Source organism: Lissotriton vulgaris, chromosome 11 (genome assembly GCF_964263255.1).
Source record: "Lissotriton vulgaris chromosome 11, aLisVul1.2, whole genome shotgun sequence".
Taxonomy (NCBI): Eukaryota; Metazoa; Chordata; class Amphibia; order Caudata; family Salamandridae; genus Lissotriton; species Lissotriton vulgaris.
This window is the reverse complement of record NC_141699.1, coordinates 258891779-258915626: the sequence shown is the minus strand read 5'-3', so window position 1 is coordinate 258915626 and position 23848 is coordinate 258891779. Positions and strand designations below refer to the sequence as shown.

General features: G+C 47.0%; 1 protein-coding gene across 1 annotated transcript in view; it reads left to right on the top strand.

Moving 5' to 3' along the window:
• POLE (DNA polymerase epsilon, catalytic subunit) overlaps nucleotides 1-23848 on the top strand; it is a 300678-nt gene that overhangs the window by 116003 nt on the left and 160827 nt on the right. The window contains exons 17-18 of the mRNA XM_086943189.1: nucleotides 5370-5498; nucleotides 18768-18870. Coding sequence (XP_086799315.1) covers nucleotides 5370-5498; nucleotides 18768-18870 — 232 coding nt within the window. The remainder of the gene's footprint in view (nucleotides 1-5369; nucleotides 5499-18767; nucleotides 18871-23848) is intronic.

The following is a 23848-nucleotide window of genomic DNA, read 5'->3' as shown; positions in this document are numbered from 1 at the left end:
GTGAGTGCAGGGTAGTGAGTGCAGGGTAGTGAGTGCAGGGTAGTGAGTGCAGGGTAGTGAGTGCAGGGTAGTGAGTGCAGGGTAGTGAGTGCAGGGTAGTGAGTGCAGGGTAGTGAGTGCAGGGTAGTGAGTGCAGGGTAGTGAGTGCAGGGTAGTGAGTGCAGGGTAGTGAGTGCAGGGTGCAGGGTGCAGGGTGCAGAGTGCAGGGTGCAGAGTGCAGGGTGCAGAGTGCAGGGTGCAGAGTGCAGGGTGCAGAGTGCAGTGTGCAGAGTGAGTGTGCAGAGTGAGTGTGCAGAGTAGTGAGTGCAGAATGCAGAGTGAGTGTGCAGAGTAGTGAGTGCAGAATGCAGAGTGAGTGTGCAGAGTGAGTGTGCAGAGTGAGTGTGCAGAGTGAGTGTGCAGAGTAGTGAGTGCAGAATGCAGAGTGAGTGTGCAGAGTGAGTGTGCAGAGTAGTGAGTGCAGAATGCAGAGTGAGTGTGCAGAGTGAGTGTGCAGAGTAGTGAGTGCAGAATGCAGAGTGAGTGTGCAGAGTAGTGAGTGCAGGTGCAGAGCGGTGTGTGCTGTTGAGTGCAGAGTGCTGTGTGCTGTTGAGTGCAGAGTGCTGTGTGCTGTTGAGTGCAGAGTGCTGTGTGCTGTTGAGTGCAGAGTGCTGTGTGCTGTTGAGTGCAGAGTGCTGTGTGCTGTTGAGTGCAGAGTGCTGTGTATTGGCAATGTAAATGACAATGTCATTTGTTTATGATTTAAAGAAAAAAAACGAAATGTCATGAGCAATGCCAATAGCTCTTCCTTTAATGATGCCGAGACCATTGCATTGTAAATGCTTGTTCTGAGTCTGTCATTACGAATTACTTGGACAATGATTACAGGCCTCAGGAAAGTTATATTTTGGTGTCTGGAATTCCCACAGCTCAGTCTTTGTGTAAAGCGATGTACTGTCGCATAGTTAAGGAGGTTTAGTATCTGGCAATATATTGTACCAAAATATATGCACACAGCAAACTTTTCCTTAAATGTACAAGTGCCAACATGGGCAGCTACATTCTCCTGTACTGTGCCCAGGAGCAATATGTGTTTATGTTTAACCTAGGGACGAAGTGGCACAGCAAAAAGTGCTAATGTCTCGGGACCTCTCAAACACCGCTGCCTATGTGGTGAACTCCATGGCGATGTGCCAACAGTCATTGCTGAAGTCTTCAGGCCAGAGTACCAGGAAAGTCATTAATCACCACTTTGATGGAAACATTTTTTCTCTTGTGGATAAGTGTACTTGTCTGTCATCCTCTCTGGAGGCCCTTACCACTCCTGTGTGGGGAAGCCACCACAGGACACAAGTCTTCAGATGCCTTGGATATCTCGGGGGGGGAGGGGCGGGGTGGAATAATGGATGTGGTTCAGCTTTCATGGCCACCGCATCTAGGTTTTTCCTGTCCTAGACCGCATGCCAAACGGTTCTGCAGTTGCTAGAGGCACGTTCTCATAGGAGCCGTACAGCCAGTCCTACCACCGCAAACGAGACGTGTTACTTTCTCTATTGTTTCGTAACCCCTATAATCTAAACAAGTTCCTTACACAACAGAAGCTGAAGATGCTGACTTTGGCTCAGGAGACTCCCATTCGATCTCATTGCCACCTCTTGGATCTTCCCAAATATCTTGGTCCTGGTTGTGGCCTACCTGCAGCAGTAGATGTGCCTGGAGCTATCTATGTGAATGAATATGAATATCTATCTATCTTATCTATCTTATCTATCTTATCTATCTTATCTATCTTATCTATCTTATCTATCTAATCTAATCTATCTATCTATCTTATCTATCTATCTTATCTATCTTATCTATCTTATCTATCTACAAGACTGGTAAGCCTGATTGTTCCAGAGACTTGCATGCATCCTGCTTTGAGGATGTACTCCAGGCCAAAACCAGATGAAATCCCTACAGCTTCACCAAGTGGAACTTTTGAATCCAATAATGAATAATTGGTCAGAGCATATCCTACTCCCATCCATGCTTGTTCCACCCTTACCACACTGAACAGATCTCCCTCCCCTCATGGTTGAGCGGATCCTCCATATTTCCTGTCCATTGACCGTGAGCCACGACAGACCCCTGGGAGGATGAGTGGACGCAATTATTTGGTTGTATTTTGTGGGTGGGTGGGGGATTGTCACCCCTTATAATCCCTGCACATACAGTCTTTAGAGCTGTAGGTTGACTTTTTATTTCTTTTTAAACATTCCTACCATTAGCGATCATCAGCATAGCAGTGACTTGCACTGCTCTCTTCCATGTTAGAATACCAGAAGGGACTCACTTACTATAGCTCTGATGACTAGCAATAGTTATGAGGGAATGAACCTTGCAAAACAACATTTTCCTGTTAACCTCGAGCATTCAGTTTGCATTTGTCTGGAAGCCAAAGAATAGGAAACTCCCATATAGGCTCCTACAACTAATGTTGGTGCTCGCTAGGCGAAGTGTAGCTATAACCTGGATGGGGCTGAGGGGCCCAGAAGTGCCCACCTGGCTTAAAGATGTCCGAGCGTGGTCCCTAGCAGAAGAAACGCACAAGCAGCTCAGCCGACGGGACGAGAAGCTGCAAGAAGACCTAATGGTTTGGCGGGAGTTGTGTTCCTCTGGGTTGGCAGAGAGGGAGTCCTCCTCGCAGGATACAACTGATGGCGAGGAGAGTGGGTTGGATGTTGAAAGTGGGCCTGCCCTTGCCACAGAGTGAAAGGACTGACCACAGTTATATGCTCAATGGGAAACGGTGCTATACCCCATGCTCCCTCCTCACTGTAATATGCTTTTGGATGCTTATGTGACCCCATGGTATCTTCCCCCCCACCCCCTGATGCGACCATCTGTTCTACGTGCCCTTGATAATATCAACAATATGCTTATGTACGCTATATTGATGCCGATTTGTTTATGTATTTGTATAATGCAAATTTGAAAAATAAAGTTAAAAAAAAAAACTCTAGCATTCCAAGGATCATGAGAACCATCAGCTGGAGCAGGTGCTATGCACTGATTTTTGGTTTAAATCTTTTTATTAACATTTTTTGTATTTTGCACAGTATTAGGGAAAATCCTGACAACCTACAGTGTGTATGAATGTGGCAGCGTTAGTCAATAGAACATGTACAAATACGCCATCAATCAATACATGGATTTTGAGGTACATGGTAGTCCATTGCAAGAGTCCAAGAAGCAGGTGCTATGCACCGATCACACAAATTGAGAAATTCTCCATGAAGTTCATTGCCCAGTTACGAAAGCCTACACCCTTCTCTACCTATGCAACTTATCTGAACACCAAGGGTGCCTATTTCTCTTTTGAGATGGGCAGGTCGCCCAGATCCTTTAAGGATCACCTTTGTGAAACCTGTGAGATGAGCTTGGCTAACGCTCATCGATGGCCCAATGTTGGATTAAATAGTCTCCTTTCTCTCACGTTCATCCAACTCCTGTAGGCTCAAGAGTTCTCCAGAAGGTCAGGGAGAGTCCAGGGTGTTATTTCTTCATTGTTGTTCTCTGACCTGCTCCCTCTTCATTGGATATATACCTCCTAAGTGGAGAGCTCTCTGTCCATAGATGGATGGAGGGAGAATGGTGCACCCCCTTCTTTTGATTTTTTTTTTTGGGAGTGTTATATAGTGCAAACTTAACCCGAAGGTGTACAAGTGCTTTACATTAACACCAGTTGCGTTACAGACACACATTCATTTTGGTAACTGGGTTTGAGTGTGTAGATCCTTTGGAGCTTTTAAATCTCTCCCCAGCTCCACCGGTCAGCAAATACTCCACCTCAGCGTGAGAACAATTGAGGTTCGAATGGTGCATTGGTAAAGAATGTTTTACCTGCTCACACGCTAGTTGGATTGTCATACTCTTTTCCTGTTGACTGGGTCCGAAATTTTGCATGTAAAAAATGCAAGATTTGCCTCAACTGTTTAAGCTTCCCAGAAGAATTGTTCTCCATGGCCAACAAGACAGCACTTAATCCATCTATAGCATTTGTTTTCTCCCTTTAGTTGCCCTGCTGCCTCTTGAAGCTTGATGGTCTCCTATGACATTTCTATAGTTGGAGCTGCTATAGTGGTAGACAACCTTTATGGTGGCCATAACATCAAATAGGCTTGTGAGTGGGTTGCAAGAACTTTGCACCAGAGAAACTTTTTCATGGACAAACATTGGTTCTCTGAACTCGCTTTATTATTCCAAATGTTCTTTTGGGAGTTCCATATGAACAGATAGATCTGGCTCCTGACATTTTTCGATCACCATGCTACCTCTGTGATGAAAAATTACTTTATAACCATTGGAGCAGATGGCACTTCTGTCTGGACCAACCAGCGATCTACGTCGGTTCAATTTCTCATGACCTTTGTATACAATGCCAGCTCAATGGCATCTCAGGCCAAGTTGGCAGATGGTTAATGTCCTGTAATGTTGATTGATGTACATCGCATCAGACCCAGTTACCAGGTGTGAGAGCTCGCTCTACCATAACTAAGGTTGTGCCTTTTGTTTTATGCAGCCATCTAGGTTTTAGAGACATACACCAGGCACCTTCATGGACTGCCTCATAAGCATTCTACTGTCCGTAAACTCTGATGGCTTCTTTTCAGAGTGATGAAATATTTGGTCAGGAAGTTCTATGTAAATTGTTCGCCTAAGCTTAAGCTGGCTGATGCGGCAATCCCACCTTCTTTTTTCTTTGCATTCTCTTTTGCTGTAGACCTTAACCAAAAACTGAAAATGGTAAAAAACCATAAGGGAAGAGTAGGTTGCATCGACTTTACGTACCTGTCTGGTTGAGGGAGGCTTTTTCGTCTCGGTCATATGGTGCAAGGGTACCCCCAAACTGAGAATGGGTAAGAGTTTACAGACTAAGAGAAACAGATGCACCTAAAGGTTACTTTATTAGGTTAGTTCCTGCCCACAGATTGGTTTAATTATCCGGTCAAGCACTAAAAGTGGTCGCAAACCAGTTTCTGTCACAATTGGTTTGCGTTTTTTGATCTAGTTCATCCCTTAAGGTTTCATTACTTACTCTGTTGGTTTGATGCCTCAAAGGATCCTTGATTTATGATTGATTTCTCGGTTTCTCTGTTTCATTTCTTGAGGGTGTGGTGATCTTCTTTCATTTGAACATCTAGCTTTGTCTCCTATCGCTTAGCTGGCAGTCTTTGCAGTCAATTGTGATCTTATGTTTTCCCTTATCACTCCCTTCACTCTTTCTCCTTTTTTACCTTAATCTTTTATGCTCATCTTTTTTTCTGCCCATCTTCTTAAAATTCAGCTCTTCAACCACCTTCAAATCTCCCCATATCTGAACCTGTATTTGCCTTCTCCTCATGCAGGTCTGTGATGAGATTAAGAAGAAATTAAATTATCTGAAGGAGGTCCCAAACCGGATTGAGTGCCCACTTATTTATCATCTGGATGTTGGAGCCATGTACCCAAATATTATTCTCACTAACCGTTTGCAGGTGAGACTCTGTTACTGTGCCCCAGTTACTTTTGTTTTAATCCGCCTTTTTCTTTCAACAGGTGAGGATATTAATCTTATTTTCTTTATCGGAAATGACGTTTGCTGTAATAAAGGTATAGTGAGGCTAGTAACAAACGTCATTTAAGTTGTTTTTTTCCTCCGTCCAATTTCTTTTTTGCTAACTATGTTGGTCCGGAAGCTGTCCAACACTTCCGCTTTTGAGTGGGAAGCCGTACTTTAGATGCTCTTAATATTATTTCGGTTGAGGTGGTTTTTTTGTTTGTGTGCACATCTGTATGTTTTACCAATCCATCTAAAGACACCTGATGCAAAGACAGAATGTCCTTTAGGTATGAGGTCTAAGGGTGTGAGTTCCCATGGGTCTTAATTTCTTGATTGAGTTCTCTGTTTGCAGATCTTCAGATGTTCAGTAAGGACATTTAGACCAGCTGATCATCAGTTGATCCATCTAAACATTCTTGCACTGAAATGCAAAGGATTTTAAGTGAGATGTTGTGGCTTATCTCAGCAGAGGCTCTTGTATTTGGCCGAACAGTGCCGTCCTGCCGTTTTCTGCCATCATGTGAAGTGAGAAATATTTAATGGTAGATGGTATTCAAAAATCATTATAGGATAGTGGTGCCAGTAAGAAACGATGATTGATAAAACTCTTGATCTTAAGTTTTGAGTGATGCAAATCTTTTAGTATACTCCTGGCAGTACCATAACTATTTTATGTGCAATATGGGAATCGTTACACAATCTTGCAAAGTTATGAGCATGTCCTGTTAATGAAACTGTGGTCCAACTCTAACTTTTCATTAAAACGCTTTGGCCTAGATGGGTTTACAGCATCCCTACTATCCAAATACGCTGCTCATAAACTGCTAGCAACATGACCGGGAAACTGTGCAAAATGTCGGCAGGGCAGACAGACTACTAGCTTGCAAGATAAGACCGGCCAGAAATGGAAATGATATACAAGCAGTTAAAAACAAGTAGCTAATAATTCAAACAGCAGATCTGGGGATTATTAAGGCATTTGCCCACTTTTATTTGGAGCTCTGAGGCTGAATGTTGGCTTCTTATTTCAAGAAGAATACTTGCAAGAGATGCCGTTGCCTAATATTCTCCAAGAAATGCTGGAAAACTAGATGAATCGATCTGTGAATGAGTGGTACCTTTGTTTTACTGAACTTAATATTTTCATTTGTGCTAGTACTGAATCCGTAATATCTTTTTGATCTCTGTGTTGCTTAAAGTATATATATTGATTAACAAAAAGCTTACTGTTTTGTCGTTCATATTAATGTTGCTAAACTTATATTGGCTGATTTGAGGTTATTATTGGCCATCTAACTAACGCACACACACACACACACACACACACACACACACACTCACACTCACACTCACTCACTCTCACACAAGTAGTTTTGGTACATGACTGGAGGACGCACAATTAAAGGCATGCAATGACGAGGGCAGGTGATGTTAATTTAAGACTGTTAATGCTCGATTCTGCACCCCTATAAGTGAATGGTTGTGTTGGTGGTAAAACCTACAATCTTGATTGCTATAATCAGTCCTTTTAAGGACCATTAATTCAGTCAACTCTGAGCTGGTCTCAGTTGCCACGACCAGCAGGCTATTTTATTCTGCCAACTGCTGTTAAAAATGAATTGTTCTGCTAAATACCTGAAATTGCTAGTTCAACGACTGACCTTGTAGACAAAAATGTACACTTTATAGTGCAGGATCAGGGGAGGGCAGAGCCCCCAACAATTCCCATTGGTGTAACTATTGAGCCATGGCTTACTTATTGGCAGCGCCTCAGTCTTTGGCCCATTCAGTCAGTCTGCTCTAATACCTCCATCTTTTGTATTTCCATCAAGTGTTCTGATGAATCGTCTCCCATCCGTCGACTGGTAATGTTATCTTTATGCCGTCTGCTTATGTCTGACACAGCACCTGTTGTGACTCGGTACCCTTGCCAGCATAGACAAATACATTTTGTGAAGGAGAAAGGGAGAGCCCTGCAGAACCCAACTGTATCCCATTATCGGGGAGGAAAGTGAATGCCTTGTTTCATCACTTTTGTCTTTGGTCTGCTAATAATGAACTGATGCTTGCCCTAGCAACCCCTTTCAAGGGCACTATTCTCCCTTGGCAAGTGATGTTCTACACTTTCAAAAGTGAGTGATAGATCCAACACTATAAGGATGTCATAAAGTCCAACATCCTCTGCCCAAGGCAGACTGTGCATACTCTGTCCTGTGCCCAGGAGAAAACGATCATCTAAGAATTGATTAACAATGATTAGCAATTTTGTGATGAGCCTTTAACTAGCAGGCCCATCCAGGGAGCATGTTTTTACATCCAGGTGACTGCGGCCTACTGCAGGATGAAGGGTACCACCCAGAAGTCCAAATTCTTCTTCAAAACTTTAACTGTATGGCATCAGTTAATGACTGGATGGCTAACAACCACCTGTTACTGAATGCCAGTAAAACGGAGATCCTGCTCTTCGGTAATGCGCACAAAGTCTGGACCAACGACTGGTGGCCACCGGCCCTAGGCCCATGCCCCCCCCCCACCTAAAAACTCAGCAAAAACTCAGCTCGTAACTTAGGCTTCATCATCAATGACAAGCTCTCAATGGCGGAGCACATTAATACTACTGTGCTAACCATCTTTTGCATCCTGAGAACCCTAAAAAAAAAATCTTTACGTGAATTCTGCTTTCTTCTCGGATGCCCCTTGTCCAAGGCTTCATCATTGGCCGTTTAGATTACGGCAACGCACTATTTGCTGGCAGCAATCAGGAACACCTGGCTAAACTTCAGGTGCTGCAGAACACGTCAGCCAGAGTGGTTTCCTCCTCGCTCTCATTCAGCTCCCTCTTTGAGGGCCCTACACTGGCTGGTCCCATGTATCTAGCAAACAAGCTAAGAAGGAATGCACCAGCCCGATCTCTCCGCTCATCCAGCAAGCTACTTCTAGCCATACCCAAAGTGCGAACTATCAGATCTGAAAGAAACAGGTTCTTATTAGATTCCTTACCGTAGAATATCCCCAGGCGTCAGACTGGATCCGGAAACTTATGCGTCGCAGTACCCCTGCGCGTCAGTAGGCGTCGTCTGCGGCTCCGCGTCAGTCATCGGCGTCGTTGGTGCCAGGATGACGTCGCCGGAGTACTTAGACGCCGCCCTCGTGCGCTGACGTCAGTTCTTCTTTTTTCCGCACCAGCAAGCGCAGATCCAGTAAATGTGGTACCCCTTAGTCAATTTTTGACTAAACTTTTTCGATCATTTTTGATCCTTTTCAAGTCTAACGACTCCGACGGAGCCGGTAGGGATGCCCGGGTTTAAACCCTGCGCCGACTGCGACCGACTGTCGGTAACCGACCCCTACTGCCGGTGTCTTAATTGACTGGGACTCGACCACGACGACAAGGCCTGCTCCGACTGTCGGACCCTGACGTCTAAAGCTAGGCGGGAGCGGTCCCGCAAGCACCTCGAGCTCCGGCAGTCGGGCCGCGCCGCTCGAGGTCCCGGTCCGCGAGGAGGCCGAGGGACCGGTCGCGGGGTCGGACCCACCATAGCTCCGGGAGTCGTCCTGGGTCTTCGGGCTCGAAGTCCTCAGGTAAGCACAAGAAGTCGAAGAGACGTCATCGCTCTTCCGACTCCCCCCGACGCTCACGTGACGCGGCCGGGGGTTCGGGCGACACCGCACTCGCGACTCCGCCGGAGCCGCGGTCGTCGCGGCCTGCTTCATACCCGTCCGTCCCTGGGCAGAATGCGATGCCGGAGGAGTTCGAGGCCTTCCTCAAGGCCATGAGGTCGCTCACTCCTCCGTCGGGCTCCTTCGGGCCCAGCGGCCCGACTGGGTGTCCCAGCGGGTCGGGTGCTCCGGCCCCGACGCTGCTGGATCTGGGTCATCGCCGACCTCACAACCTCGCCAGCGCCGGCCCCCAGGGTGTCGCCACCTCGATCCCTCCCTCGATTCCGGCACCGCTCTCGACGCCGATGGGAGATTTCTACTTCCATGACCCGGCTCCATCCTTTGGTCCTGAGTCTGAGGAGATGGGGGCGAGGGAGATTGGGAGGGGTCTGAGGACCCTCTGGCTCAGGAGTGCCAGTCTTATCAGGACTGGACAGGTGAGCTAGGGGAGGCCAGTGGTCTGGACACCTCGCCTGACACTGGTTTTGTCTCCCCTCCTACCGTGGCTACAGAGGAGGTAGCTGCCTATAGTGTGGTACTGACGCGGGCGGCCAAGGCCTTGGGCCTGGGGCTCCCCGTCGCGGCCGTGAGGACTAACCTCCTCACTGAGGTCCTTAAACCGCAGCCTCTGTCTGACGTTCTTCCGAGCACTTGGTCCAAGCCTGCTACAGGTCAGCCTGTAGATGGGAACGTGGCCAGACGCCACCGACCACCGCCTGGCTCCGGGCGACCCTTGCTTTCTGTCCACCCACCCCACCCTTGAGAGCGTGGTCATCCAGGCCTCTAACTCCCAGACCGCATACCCGACGGCTCCTCCGATCGGGAATTAGAGAGGTACGAGCAATACGGGAAAAAGGTATTCTCCTCCATGAGTTTAGGGCTGCGGTCAGTCAACACCGGGTGCCTCTTGGACCGTTACACCCAGTCTCTGTGGGACACGGTCGCGGACATGCTGCCACTATGTCCGGCGGAGGTCCAGAGTAAACTCACCCAAGCCCTTGCGGAGGGTCGAGATGAAGCAGAGTACTCCATCCGGTGTGGACTGCATACCACGGACTCACTGGTCAGAGTGATGGCAAAGACGATGGCGATTAGTCGCCACGCCTGGTTGAGGTCTGCCAACTTTTCGGCTGATGTCCAGAACACCCTTATGGACGTTTGATGGCCGCCGCCTCTTTGGCGACAAGGCAGACCATGCGCTTGAGCGCTTTAAGGACTCCAGGGTTACGGCCAAGTCCTTGGGCCTCTCGGACCGCGCCAGCAAAAAGCTGCTTTTCGCTCCTTTTGTGGTCAAGGAAGGGGCGCCCCACACACGTCCCGGCAGCTACAGGCCGCAGACAACCAACCAGCGCGGTGGCGGACGTGGAAACCGCCGTTGTGGCGGTCGGGGACAACGGCGAGGCCAGTCAACACCTGCCCCTGCAGCATCCGCCTCAAAACCTTCCTAGTCTGAGCTTTCAGGCCCAAGTGACGCCAGTGGGGGGCATGGTTCGCCATCACCACTTCCTCTGGCGCACTGTCACATCGGACAGGTGAGTGCTGCAAATCGTCCGAAGGGGCTACTCCCTCCCCTTCGAGGCGACCCCTCCAGCCATGCCACCGCGATACCACCGCATGTCGGGGGATCACTTGACACTTCTACGAGAGGAAGTTACGGCTCTCTTGGCCAAGGGGGCCATCGAGCGTGTTCCTGGGCCAGAAGTAGGGTATGGTTGTTACTCCCACTACTTTCTGGTACCCAAGAAGGGCAAAGGGGGCCTACGCCCTATCTTGGACCTGCGGAACGTCAACTGCTTCCTCCGGCAGGAGAAATTCAAGATGCTGACACTAGCTCAGGTCCTAGCTGCCCTGGACCCAGGAGACTGGATGGTAGCGTTGGACTTGCAGGATGCTTATTTTCATATCCCCGTCCTGCCGGCGTTACCTGCGGTAAACGGTGGGCCACGAGCACTTTCAGTTTACCGTGCTCCCCTTTGGCCTTACCAGCGCCCCACGGGTGTTCACGAAAGTGATGGCGGTGGTCGCAGCTCATCTGCGCAAGTTAGGGGTTTCAGTCTTCCCCTACCTCGACGACTGGTTGTTGAAGGCGGGCTCGCCCCAAACAGTCATCAGCCACCTCCAGAGTACGACCGACCTCCTGCACCTGCTGGGGTTCTCCATCAATGTGCCTAAGTCACACCTATGTCCCTCTCAGAAGCTCCTCTTCATCGGAGCGGTTCTGGACTCTGCGCAGTTTTGGGTTTATCCTCCCGAACAGCGGGTTCGGGATATTCAGGCTCTGATTCCGATCTTTCAGCCGCTATCCCGAGTCTCAGTCAGGTTGACGCTGCGGCTTCTGGGGCTGATGGCCTCCTGCATCCTTCTGCTGCATCACGCCAGGTGGCGGATGCGGGCTCTGCAGTGGGACCTGAAGTTTCAGTGGGCCCAGCGTCTGGGCAACCTGTCCGACCAGTTGCAGTGGTGGCTCACGGACCGTGATTGGATCAGCGACAGATCCCTCTCCCTACCCCAACCGGAGCACGTAGTTGTGACGGACGCGTCCCTCCAGGGCTAGGGAGGCCACATGGGAGAGGCGGAGATCAGATGCCTCTGGTCTCCGGCGGAGTCCCGGCTCCACATCATCCTTCTGGAGCTGCGGGCGATCCGGCTTGCACTGAAGGCATTCCTCCCCTCTGTCCGGGGGAGTGTAGTGCAGGTGTTCACGGACAACACCACCGCCATGTGGTACTGCACCAAACAGGGCAGGGTGGGGTCGTGGACCCTATGCCAGGAGGCTCTGCGCATCTAGCAGTGACTGGAACATCAGGGCGTGACCCTGGTGGTTCAACACCTGGCAGGTTCCCTGAACGCGAGGGCGGACAAACTCAGCCGTCCGTGCATGATGGATCACGAATGGCGTCTGAACTTGGATGTGGCGCAAAGCCTCTTTCAGCAGTGGGGAGAGCCTTGGTTAGATCTATTCGCCACAGAAGAGAACGTGCAATGTCATCAGTCCTGCGCGTTGGAATTTCCAAGGCGGCACTCGCTCTGTGACGCTTTTCGTCGCGAGTGGAGCTGCGGTCTGTTGTACGCCTTTCCACCTATACCACTTCTGCCCAGAGTGCTGAAGAAGATCAGGCACGACCGGGCCCAAGTTATCCTTGTTGTTCCGGACTGGGCACGAAGATACTGGTATCCTGAGCTACTCAGTATGCCTGTCGATCCCCCGTTTCATCTGCCTCTTCAGGAGGACCTTCTGTCGCAGCAGCAGGGGACGGTCCTCCATCCGAACCTGTCCAGTCTCCACCTCCATGCTTGGAGATTGAGCGGCGATAGTTGAGGCCATTTAACTTGCCTCCTGAAGTTTGTGATGTAATTCTGGCAGCCAGGCGTCCCTCCACAAAGTCTGTATACGCCTGCAGGTGGAACAAGTTTTGGCATGGTGCACAGCAAAGGCTGTGGATCCCCTTTCTGCCCCTCTTTCTGAGGTTCCCCTTTTCCTTCTTTCTCTTGCCCAGCAGGGCTCTGCTCTGGGCACCATCAAGGGCTATCTTTCTGTCCTTTCCGCCTTCTTAAGGCTACCTGATCAGCCTTCTTTGTTCAAGTCCCCGGTTAACAGATTCTTAAAGGGCATCACTCAGATGTTTCCCCCTGTTCCTTTCGTGAGGCCTCAGTGGGACTTGAACCTTGTACTTACTTTTCTGATGTTCGCTCCCTTCGAGCCACTTCATAACTGTCCTCTCCGTCTTCCTAACCTTAAGACTGCTTTCCTGGTTGCCATCAACTCTGCCAGGAGAGTGAGTGAGCTCCAGGCTCTTTCATCCAAGCCTCCCTTCCTTTCTGTCCATCCAGACAAGGTTGTGTTGCGGACGAGACCCTCTTTCTTGCCCAAGGTAGTCACAGCCTTCCACATCGGGCAGTCGATCACCTTGCCCACCTTCTTTCGGCCTCCGCATCCCTCTAAAGAGGAAGAGCGGCTCCACTGTCTGGACCCAAAACGTGCGCTCTCATTCTATTTGGATCGCACACGCCAGTTCCGGGTGGATGACCAACTCTTTGTTGGTTACGTGGGCGCTAAGAAGGGACGGGCGGTGCACAAACTGACCATCTCTCGGTGGGTCGTCTTGTGTATCAAGGCATGCTATTCTTTGGCTAAAAAGGAGCCTCCTGTTGGGCCGAGGGCCCGGGCCACTGCAGCTACTACTGCCCTGGGCCGGGGAGTCCCCTTGCAGGACATCCGTCAGGCAGCTACGTGGACCTCGTTGCACACGTTCGCAAGACACTACTGCCTGGACAGCCAAGTCCGGAGGGATGGCTTCTTTGGCCGTTCCGTCCTCCAGGACTTTCTGGTGTGATTGTTGGTTCGCAGACCCACCACTGGGGTTGGTATTGCTGGGGTATCTATTCTAAGGTAAGGAATCTAATACTAACCTGTTTCTTTCAGATGCACAAGCTACTTACCTTCGGTAACGATATATCTATAAGAAACAGTAGTTAGTATTAGATTCCTTACTGCCCACCCATCCTCCCCGTTCTGCGAGCCGATATCTAGGGTTAAGGTCATCCCCTTTCAGGGACCTAGTTTCATGGCACCAGTGTTGGTTTTTATCATGGCTCTGCGTTTCTGGCACGGAAAAGCTGTGTATAAGAACTGACGTCAGCGCGTGAGGGCGGCATCTAAGTACTCCGGCGAAGTCATCCCGGCGCCAACGACGCCGACGATGGACACAGAGCCGCAGACGACGCCTACCGACGCGCAGGGGTACTGCTACGCAATAGTTTCCGGATCCAGTCTGACGCCTGGGGATATTCTAAGGTAAGGAATCTAATACGAACTACTGTCTCTTACAGATATATCGTTACCGAAGGTAAGTAACTTGTGCAAAGGGGGGCAGAGCATTTTCCAAACTTGGTCCAGAAACGTGGAACTCTCTTCCTATCCAGGTACATGATGAATGCAATCACAAAACCTTTCGCAAACTCCTGAAAACGTGGCTCTTCCGGCATGAGTCAGTCCGCCACTGCAACCCTTTTACACCCGCTGGCACTGCGAGACCTATGGGTGATACATGCGCCTAACAAATACCAAATACAAATTGAAAATCAATGTCTTTAATGGCAAAGGGTGGGGATGAAGTGTTCCAAACAGCTATCCTACTTGTTCCTCCGCTGCAGGCTTCAGTCTGATTCAAAGGATCGTCCAAACAGGTTACCTCTAGTGCCACTGTGGTAACCCAATAAAAGTACTGAGATTTGTTTTCTACCCATACGTACTTAGTGAGCTTCCCCTCTGAGATGTGAGTTGGGGTTGCCTGCATGCACACTGGAGTTGTGAGCTGTCAAATTTTATCATATAAGCCTGAAGTGTTACCTATTTCCTGCCTCATCTATAAATCGGCCATCCTGTTTTCACTTTGCGTTTGTTGAGTTCCAGTGGGGATTTTTCAGGGTTTTGCAGCATTTAGACATTTTTTAGAAATCGGTGGTTGTCAGTTATTTTCTCAGTTCTTTCCTGCTTCTTTCTCTCTTTATGTTCTTTTCTTGAATTTGCTCATTCATGTATCTTTTCATTATTTATCTCACCTCACTGATTGTCTTATTTCCCAGCAATCAATCCCTTCTTCTCTGTAGGCCACTTCCTTCAAGGATCAATGATTTGCACAGCTGGAGATATATGGGCTGCAATCACATCTGAATGAAGTACAAATGAAAGGTTAATGGTGGGCAGTTAACACTTCTTCCTAGTGCTCTGTTATTCAAGCAATGGCACTGCTCTGCAGAAAGATTTTCTTTTACAACCTGGGATATATATTATTGGGTATTCGGTGCCCTGCAGGTGCAAGCCACCGTCACTTTACACTGTTTGTCCCAAAATGGCAAGAAAAAAAATAAGCTAAAACTCATTGCTATTTTCTGATATAGACCATTTCCTAATATTTGTCATAGGACACGTTTGTTAAGGAATTAATATGCTTATAGTTGGTTGAAAAACCTGCTGAGGTAGGAAGGAAACCTCTGCCTTGCAGAAGACCTTTGGTTGTGTGTCAATGAAGTGAGCTAGTGTGGCATAGAAGGTGAATTACTAAATGTATGAAACAAAAAAGCAAGGTCTATATGCCTTTATGTTTCTTTTCACATTTTTTTTACATTGTTTGGTCTTGGCCAACTAGATCTTGTGATTATTTGGAAGTCAATGTGAGAACTGCTAAGCACTTATTTTTGCCAAGCATTGATTTCTTCCAGGCATGTATTTGCTTATTGGAAAGCAGCGACGGATTGCTCTGCTACTGGTGGGTGTGTGAGGCATAAGTTACTATAGCTTTGTGTTCTGTGTAGCTGTTTTGTCACTTGCATTATTTGATTGCATTTTCAGTCTTATGCTGAAAGAACAATCCCAGCTAGATGCGTTTCCATTAAATGGACAATAGCAGAATGCAGAGAACAGCGCGCTGAAGCCAATCGTGATGAGTGATGTGCCCAAAATGGCAAGGACTGGGAGTTGGAAGCAGGTCCTGGGGACGCAGGAACTCTGGGAAGGTCTCAAGGTTATTTTTAGTTGCTTACCATGAGCCCCAAGTGTCACTTGATAGCACAGGGTGAAAGAGCAATGTAAGTGCTGCAAAATTTTGGTATCAAATGAAACGCATATATTTGTTTCAGGTGGGTTACATGGGTTATAATCGGTTCTAACTGAAAATCAGAAGCCCCGGCTTTGAATATTATTGTAACCATCTTATAAGCCCTTTTGTGCCAGCCTAAAGAAAATTCTGACTGCCTCAATCCAAGACATCCTCCATCTGCCCTCAACTACTGTGTGAATCCCCTTATGAGCAACCTAAATGGTTATGTGCACCATGTAACCTTTTTGGCTGCAAAATACTTAAATTCCATGATCTATTTGAGAAGCCAACTTGCAAAAAACACCGCCACAAAAGAGGTATTAAAGTACATTTGCCTCTGAAGGAGCTTTGTCTAACCCATCCTTGAGACAAGATTGCAGGCCTGTAAAAACTGCTTGTTGGTGACTTTGGACCAATTCTGCTTAAATTGATTTTGGCAGGTCTCACAGCTGAGTTTGTCCAATGAGCAAGTGACCTGTGTAAGGTTGGGTGTGTCTTGATCTCCAGTTGGTCTGCCAAAGCTGAGATCAGCTATTTCAGCTTGTACCCGGAAGACTGGGTTTGAGTCCTGGACGTGTAGAATTAGATTCTTGTACCACTTCCCTCACTCTGCTGGTCATAGTTTTTTCCCCTTTGAATCCTCACACATTGAAGTTCCCTATCACAATCCTCCAATTCACCTTAATCTGCAAGTCGTCTATCGAGCTGCGTAAACTCTCCTGAAACTTGCAGTTAAAACCGGAGCACAGTACAGCAACCCTAAGTCTTCCTAAGTGTAGTGTCCTAAGAAGATCTTGGAGCAGAAACTTGCCAAACTAATCTTTATTAGCAAAGGTTTCCCCGACAATTGAAAACATGTCCCTGGAGATCATAAATAACAGCCCCATTCTCTTTCCCAACTTGCTCACATAGAATGCCCAGGAGTTGGGTAGGACCATCTCATTGAAAAATCATTTGTAGTTCTCCTGCTATTAGTTGGACCTTTTTGGTGTTACCCTAACAATGGAGTTCCTGTTTGATGAACAGTATCCTTGGGAGGTGGGCCTTTACTTCACTGATTTCCACCCACTCTAACTTTCCACTCTTATACTGGGTGTAAGAAAAAGAAAATCATGCCTGATCCAGCCTTCTGTTGCTTTACTACACCACCACAGCCTTTTATAGGGTGAACCATATAATTTCCCTCAGTCCCTGAAAAGGTTGCATCATCAGTCCTGCCAATTGATTTTTCTTCTTCCAAGACTCTCCAGCTGCCCAGGATTTCTGTTGCGGACCTCCCCCGCATTGAATGGCCATTAGGAGCCTTGCCTGTGGACCTTCTTTACAACTTTCACTGGGACCCACTTACGCTGTAATAGGCCAGGTACTCTTTATGCAGCAATTTGACTCCACCTTCATCTTAACCCATACATCAATATGTTTCTTTCCCTCTTTTTTCTTTTCCCTGCTAAGTCAGGAGTCAGTGCAGTCCTGAGCTGGAGGTCCTTTTGAAATGAAAGGATCTGACCCAAGGACTCAACGGTTTGGATCTTTCTTCCCCTTCACATGCCATAGATTTCACTTTTGTTCAGACATGGCCCTCTTCCTCTTGTGTACGCATCGTTCATCCATTATGTCATCTCTCCTGGGTGTCCCTCTTAATTTGTACCTTTCAAGGGGTCTCTTCTTTTTTACTAGATGGGCTGGCATTGAGCTAGCTCTGAACGTCCTGACCATATCCTCTTCTGACTTATTCAGGAACTTCCAAAGGAGGATGCTCTCACAACTCCAATTTAGCTTTCTGCTTGATTAAATTTACCTTTGCTCAAGACACTTCGTGTTGGATTCAGCAAATCTTTTGAAAATTGAAGGCTTCTTTAAATACCTTCAAACACTGTAAATTTGCATTCCAGTGTTTGTCCAAGATCTCAGTTGCTACATATCAGACAACAGAGGCACAGTCCCCGGTTTTCTTGAAACAGGTAAGAAAGTGATGCAATGCCTGCTCCTTTCAACAACAGAAGGCGCAGATCAAGTAAAGTGAGTGAATCTAATTAGATTTGTTTTCGAAAATAGAATGACTTAGACATTTGGCAGGATGTGGAAGGTGTAATTCCTGATAAAAAAAAAATCATGTGAATGTCCTGTAACCAACACGTTTATTAATGTTTTTGTTGTGAGTGGTATGTTCACTGTTACACACAAAAACCTATTAGCAAATGTAGGCATTTAAATGGAAAGGCATAGGAAAAATAGCTCCCATCATTATTGTGCTATTTTCCCCGCGTTTGATTTAAATGCTTTAATACTAATTGTTTGAATATTACTTATAAAATATTTTGAACATCAGTACACAGGGCAAGTTATTCTCTTGGTACTAATGTTTACCACCGTTTTTAAGAAAGTCAAAATCATTTCTGTTAAACTGCTGCTGCCTTGTGATCTACTGCAAAAATGAATGTTTGATTGTGCTTAAACAGAGGGGTACTTGTATAGTGCAAACATGGCAACGGTGGACTTTTGAAACAAAAGGCTTGTGGTGGAGTAACCTCTGCCATTCACATAATGCTACAGGCTACTAAATAAGTAGAGCTGGAAACACCATAGCCCAGGTATGTGTGTGCATGATCCTTCAAAGACCTATATTCGTGCTTCATATGTTATTGATGTAGGGGACCAATTAGTCTCAAGGCTGTTTTATCCAATGACTAAAACTTTTCATCTTAAGGGGTAGTCCTCAGTCATCTGTCACCTATCATTCTTGTGACATTGTTTGAAGTTTACTACTAAAAATAACTGTGCTGTAAAGCTATAGTTTCCTCTGCATCCTTCATTCAGGACTGCCTGTTCACTTGGGTGGATGCGGTTTGTGATGGTCCCTTTATTACATCTTATGGCTGTGTTTTATTTTCTTCTTGATTTCATAAGTCATCAGTGTACCTTTTTCTTTCTTTCTTGTTTTCTAGCCCTCAGCAATGGTGGATGAAGCCACCTGTGCTGCCTGCGACTTCAATAAACCTGGAGCCAATTGCCAGCGGAAGATGACGTGGCAGTGGAGGGGAGAGACCAGTGAGTGCTAACTTCACTTTTTGCTAATGCTTTCCATATGGATCATTGCTTTCCAGTACCCCCCACTTTCTTCAAGCTAGGATAAAAAAAAAATGTACTGCTCTATTGAAAGTTGAACTGTAATCAAAGTATTTGTTTGAGCAAGTGCAACTGTGATGCCAGCTCCATTCTCCTGCCCCCAAATGCTTGTGGGAAGTGTGACTAGGGTGAATGTGTTTAATCCAAAATTAGAGTTGAGGCTATGGAACAAAAATGAAAGTGCAATATTTCCGTTGTGCTAAACTGTGTGTTTGTCGTGGATTATTAGAGATTATGGACCGATTTCCACTTGGAAAGCTTCAGTTATTCTACGATTGATTGTGCATCTGATCATTTTATATTGACTGTTACTCTGTAGACTGTGACTGTGTGTGAATTTTTAACGTGTGTGTCTCTCAGAGATTGCCATTCTGTGTTAGAGGAAACAACATAGGGAATGAGGCACCGGGAGGCATTGAGGTAGAGGAGAGACATAACATGCTGTTCAGCTGTGGCAAAACCAACAGTGAATGAACTAACACTTGACAGTATGAAGCCAAGAGATGAATTTAGCTCATCAAGTCAAAGCGCAAGCCTTAAGGCTAAACTACATGATAATGCAGCTATTCCATTGTTGTCCTTTCTCTAGAGCACTGTCTTATCTGTGAATGTGAACATGTGTTGGAATTGAATATATTCAAATTTGTCTCATTCGGTTATATATTGCCTGTCTCCGGCTTCATACTTTAGTTGGCGTCTGTCTGCAGATGTTAATTTTTGAGTCCGAACACCTCCTCTTTCACATCTTCAAAAGTATTTTTCTGTATCCTGTGGAGAAGTGTGGGTGTCCGAATGCTCAAATGTATGGCAAGGGGTCGATAAAAAGCATATATTTTAATTTTGCTCTGTGCCCATGGTGCCAGGAGGCAATTTTAGTCGTAGAGAACAGGAGGCTCCCTGTGTAAAGGAGGTTCACGAAAATACGAAGTAAACTTACTAGCAGAAGACCAGATGTTCCTTTTTTCACAACTAAATGACTTTTGTTTCTCTTTAGACCCTATTCTAATGTTTCATCAAGTGTGAGGCTAAAGCATATTTCTCTTTTATCAGGCACCCCTAATCTACCATTAGTTGTGTCTTCCATATGGGGATTCTTAAATATTAATCGTTATTTATGAGCCCAAATAATTTCTAACATTTTCTGACAGGTGCTGGAGACGCTGAGGGTTTATATCGACGGCAGAACATACCATTCATCTGTTACTAATTTTCCAAAAAACACATGTCCTTCTTCGACCAATGGTCTAGACTCCTGTATATGGAGTATAGAAGATGGTATTATGTATTTGCCTATGGGGCATCCAATACATTTTTCTTTTATTTATTTACAAATAGCTCAGCTTCTCATTTTCAAATAAAAATTGTGAGTAGTCTGTTATATGAATAAAACATCAGAGCCTGAAGATATAGGCCCTGAGCATCGAGGGAAACCATGTTACAGGTTGACATGATATGGTTGATACTTTCGCTCAAACTTGCTGCATCTTAATCAATCAATACACTTGTAGAGCGTGCAACTCACCTGTGGGGGTCTCAGGGTCTCAAGGCGCTGGGCAGGGGGGGAGGGGGTGCCGCTAATGCTCGAAGAGCCAGGACTTGAGGTGTTTCCTGAATGTGAGGTGGTCCTGGGTCGGTCGTAGGTGGGTGGGGAGGGAGTTCCACATCTTGGCCGCCAGGTAGGAGAATGATCTTCCGGCGGTGGTTCTGTGGATCCTTGGGACAGTGGCGAGGGCGAAGCTGGCGGAGCGGAGTTTGCCTGTTGGCGTGCAAAACGTGAGGCGGTTGTTGAGGTGTTCGGGACCTATGTCGTTGAGTGCTTTGTGTGCGTGGATGAGGAGCCTGAACGCAATCCTTTTGTTGACGGGGAGCCAGTGCAGGTCTCTCAGGTGGGCTGATATGTGGCGGGTATGTCGAGGATGAGTCGTGCGGATGCGTTCTGTATGCGTTGGAGTCTTTTCTGAAGTTTGACTGTGGTACCTGCGTACAGGGCGTTCCCGTAGTCTACTCGGCTGGTGACGAGGGCCTGGGTGACCTCTTTCTAGTTCCGGTAGGGATCCACCGGAAGATCTTACGGGGCATGCGCAGGGTGTTGAAGCATGAAGATGATATGACGTTGACTTGCTTTGTCATCGTGAGAGAGGAGTCAAGGATGAATCTCAGGTTGTGTGCGTGGTCAGTGGGTGTCGGTGCGGTGCCCAGTTCTGTGGGCCACCAGGAGTCGTCCCAGGCGGATGGGGATGGTCCGAGGATGAGGACCTCAGTCTTGTTTGAGTTCAGTTTCAGACGGCTGAGTTTCATCCATTCAGCGACGCTTTTCATTTCTTCCTGGAGGTTGAGCTTGGCGGTGGCTGGGTCTTTGGTGAGGGAGAGTATTAGCTGGGTGTTTTCGGCGTATGAGATGATGTTGAGGTTGTGTTTGCGTGTGATGGTGGCGAGGGGGCTCATGTAGATATTGAAGAGGGTTGGGCTGAGCGATGAGCCTTGGGGTAAGCCGCAGATGTTTTCGGTGGCCGCGGAGTGGAAGGGAGGGAGGCGGCTTCTCTGGGTTCTGTCGGAGAGGAACGAGGCCATCCAGTCCAGCCAGGGCTTTACCTTGGATCCCTATTGAGAGCTGTGCTAACCATCAGGAACTTTAACTCTGGAGCTACTTTTCATCAAGAGTTAACTGATCAACAGCGTAATGCCCAGTCCGTGCCTTGCTGCCATGTTCCTTCCTATTATATATATTTTCTGCAAACAACAAGATGAAGTACTATCCGATAGGAATTTCATACCCACTCGCCTGAGTCACAGATAACCCAGCTTAGCACAGCTCTTGACAAAATAGTGGTGCAGTTAAATGTAAATGTAAATGTACATGTATTTATATAGCGCAAATCGCCCACATCGCAGGCATCTATGCGCTTGCTTAGGGAACCCGTCCTGGTATTCCCCTGTGAGATACCCCGGCAGGGTATCCACAAGGTGAAAGCCAGGCATCCCGCCGCGAGGGGCCGTTGTGGAGATTAAGCAAGCTATTGCCCAGAGTCGCAGAGTGTGAACCCGTGAGTCGAGTAGGCACCGGAGTATGAATTATCGAGTCCGTGGAATTATTGAGCCCAACCCCCGTCGGGGCGGGGAATTGAACCCTGGTCCAGGGCTGATCTCAGCTTCCGGGTCTGCCGCCTCTAACCCCTGAGCCACACTTGATGCTCTGCTTCCCACCGATGGTTTGTGAAGATATTAAAATAGGTTTTCCCCAAGCTGCCAGATCCCTGAAATCACAAGCAGGCACATTAAACCAGCCTTGATTAGAAACCCATATCAGGTATTTTTTTTTTAATTCCCAGAGTTTTCCTTCGTAGCAATTTCCTTCAATTACATATCCTCCTCTTGCATATCTTTGCTATTTGATGATTTGTGAAGGACTGAAGGAGCAGAATCTCCGTCTTGTCTAAAGAACATTGTAAATGTTCAGTTGAACGTTAATCGTTGTGATGTCTTTTCCCTCGCATGAAGTGACAACAGCTTTGAAAATGACACTTCTTATGAAGTTTATTGTAGTCCACTGCCCCCTAATACGTAATATGTAAATTGTTAACTGTAACTCCGGAAAAAGTTTTAAAATGCAAATAAAGATATTTTTGGTAAACATTTTAACCCCTCCCATCCTCATGACGAGCTGAGCTCGTCATGATCCACGGTGCTCTGGTGCTCATGACGAGCTCAGCTCGTCATGGCCCGTGGAACGCTCAGGTGCGAGGAGAATTCCCCCACTGTGCTGAACGTTCCACGGACCCAATGCACCTGTGACGAGCTGAGCTCGTCATGAGCACAGGAGCACTGTAGCTCATGACGAGCTCAACTCGTCATGAGCATGCGGGCGCTGTGCGCGCCCGCGAAGGGGTTAATGAAATGGGAACAGATTTTTTGAAATCTAAAAGATCACTTTGAATTGGAAAGCCACAGTATTACTTTTCTAAGCAGATTTTGATCTTGTACGTCTTTGTCATCTTTTGCTGTGCTGTATAGAAGCTAATGTAAATTAGTTTGAGCTTAGGATCCTTGTAAGAGGTCCTTCTGCTCCATTTTCTTCATGCTGAAAAAGTGAAACTTCAGTTAATACGTCCAGGCCTGATAGTTTAATCTTCTGATATCTTGTGAAGACTCTGTGGGTGGTATCTATAGTGACCCCCTGTATGGATCTATAGTAAATTGGACCTTCCTGTAATGGGTGAAAGATTTTTAGAGCTTTTGAGGGCATTCTTAATGGGATTCTGTGAATTCTGATATTATTCAGTACGATTTTCCCACTCTCACATCTTGATCCACAGGGTGACCTACTTATTGGTCTCGTTAGCACTGGCAGCTTCTAGGTGACACTCTTTGCCCACCCCACCATGTTGTTTATCTTAGCCGCTGATTGCACCTACATGGGTTGCAGTCACCTTTTCAACCTTAAAGTCTTGTAATAACTTTTCCAAGGCAATTTTTGAATGTCTGTGTTCAGCTTGCAAGTCTCTGGTCTTGGATTCACAGAATCTTTGGGCTTGACTCTCCGCGTTCTTTTGACGCCCTAAATGAAAACCTGTCTTTGATGGTGGCATGCAACAAAGTTTCTTTTTCAATTGCAGCAATGTTGAGTTACTCCTGGTTGTTGACTTGGTCATATTTTCAGGAGCTTAGAACGTGTAGAGAGATACCCAAGGCTTTTAACTGCATTGAAGATATTTGGGTTTTGGTTGGCTATCTCATCTTCCCTGAATTGGGCTGATTTCCTTTTCCCTTGTTTTGTTCGTAACTACAAGTGTCTATGGGGAGGAACATCCTCCTCAAGCATAGTTGATGAAATCACTTGTCTTGGGACTGTAAACCCACCCTCCAGAAATGGGTTGTTGACCGGCTCAGTTTTCCACATAAC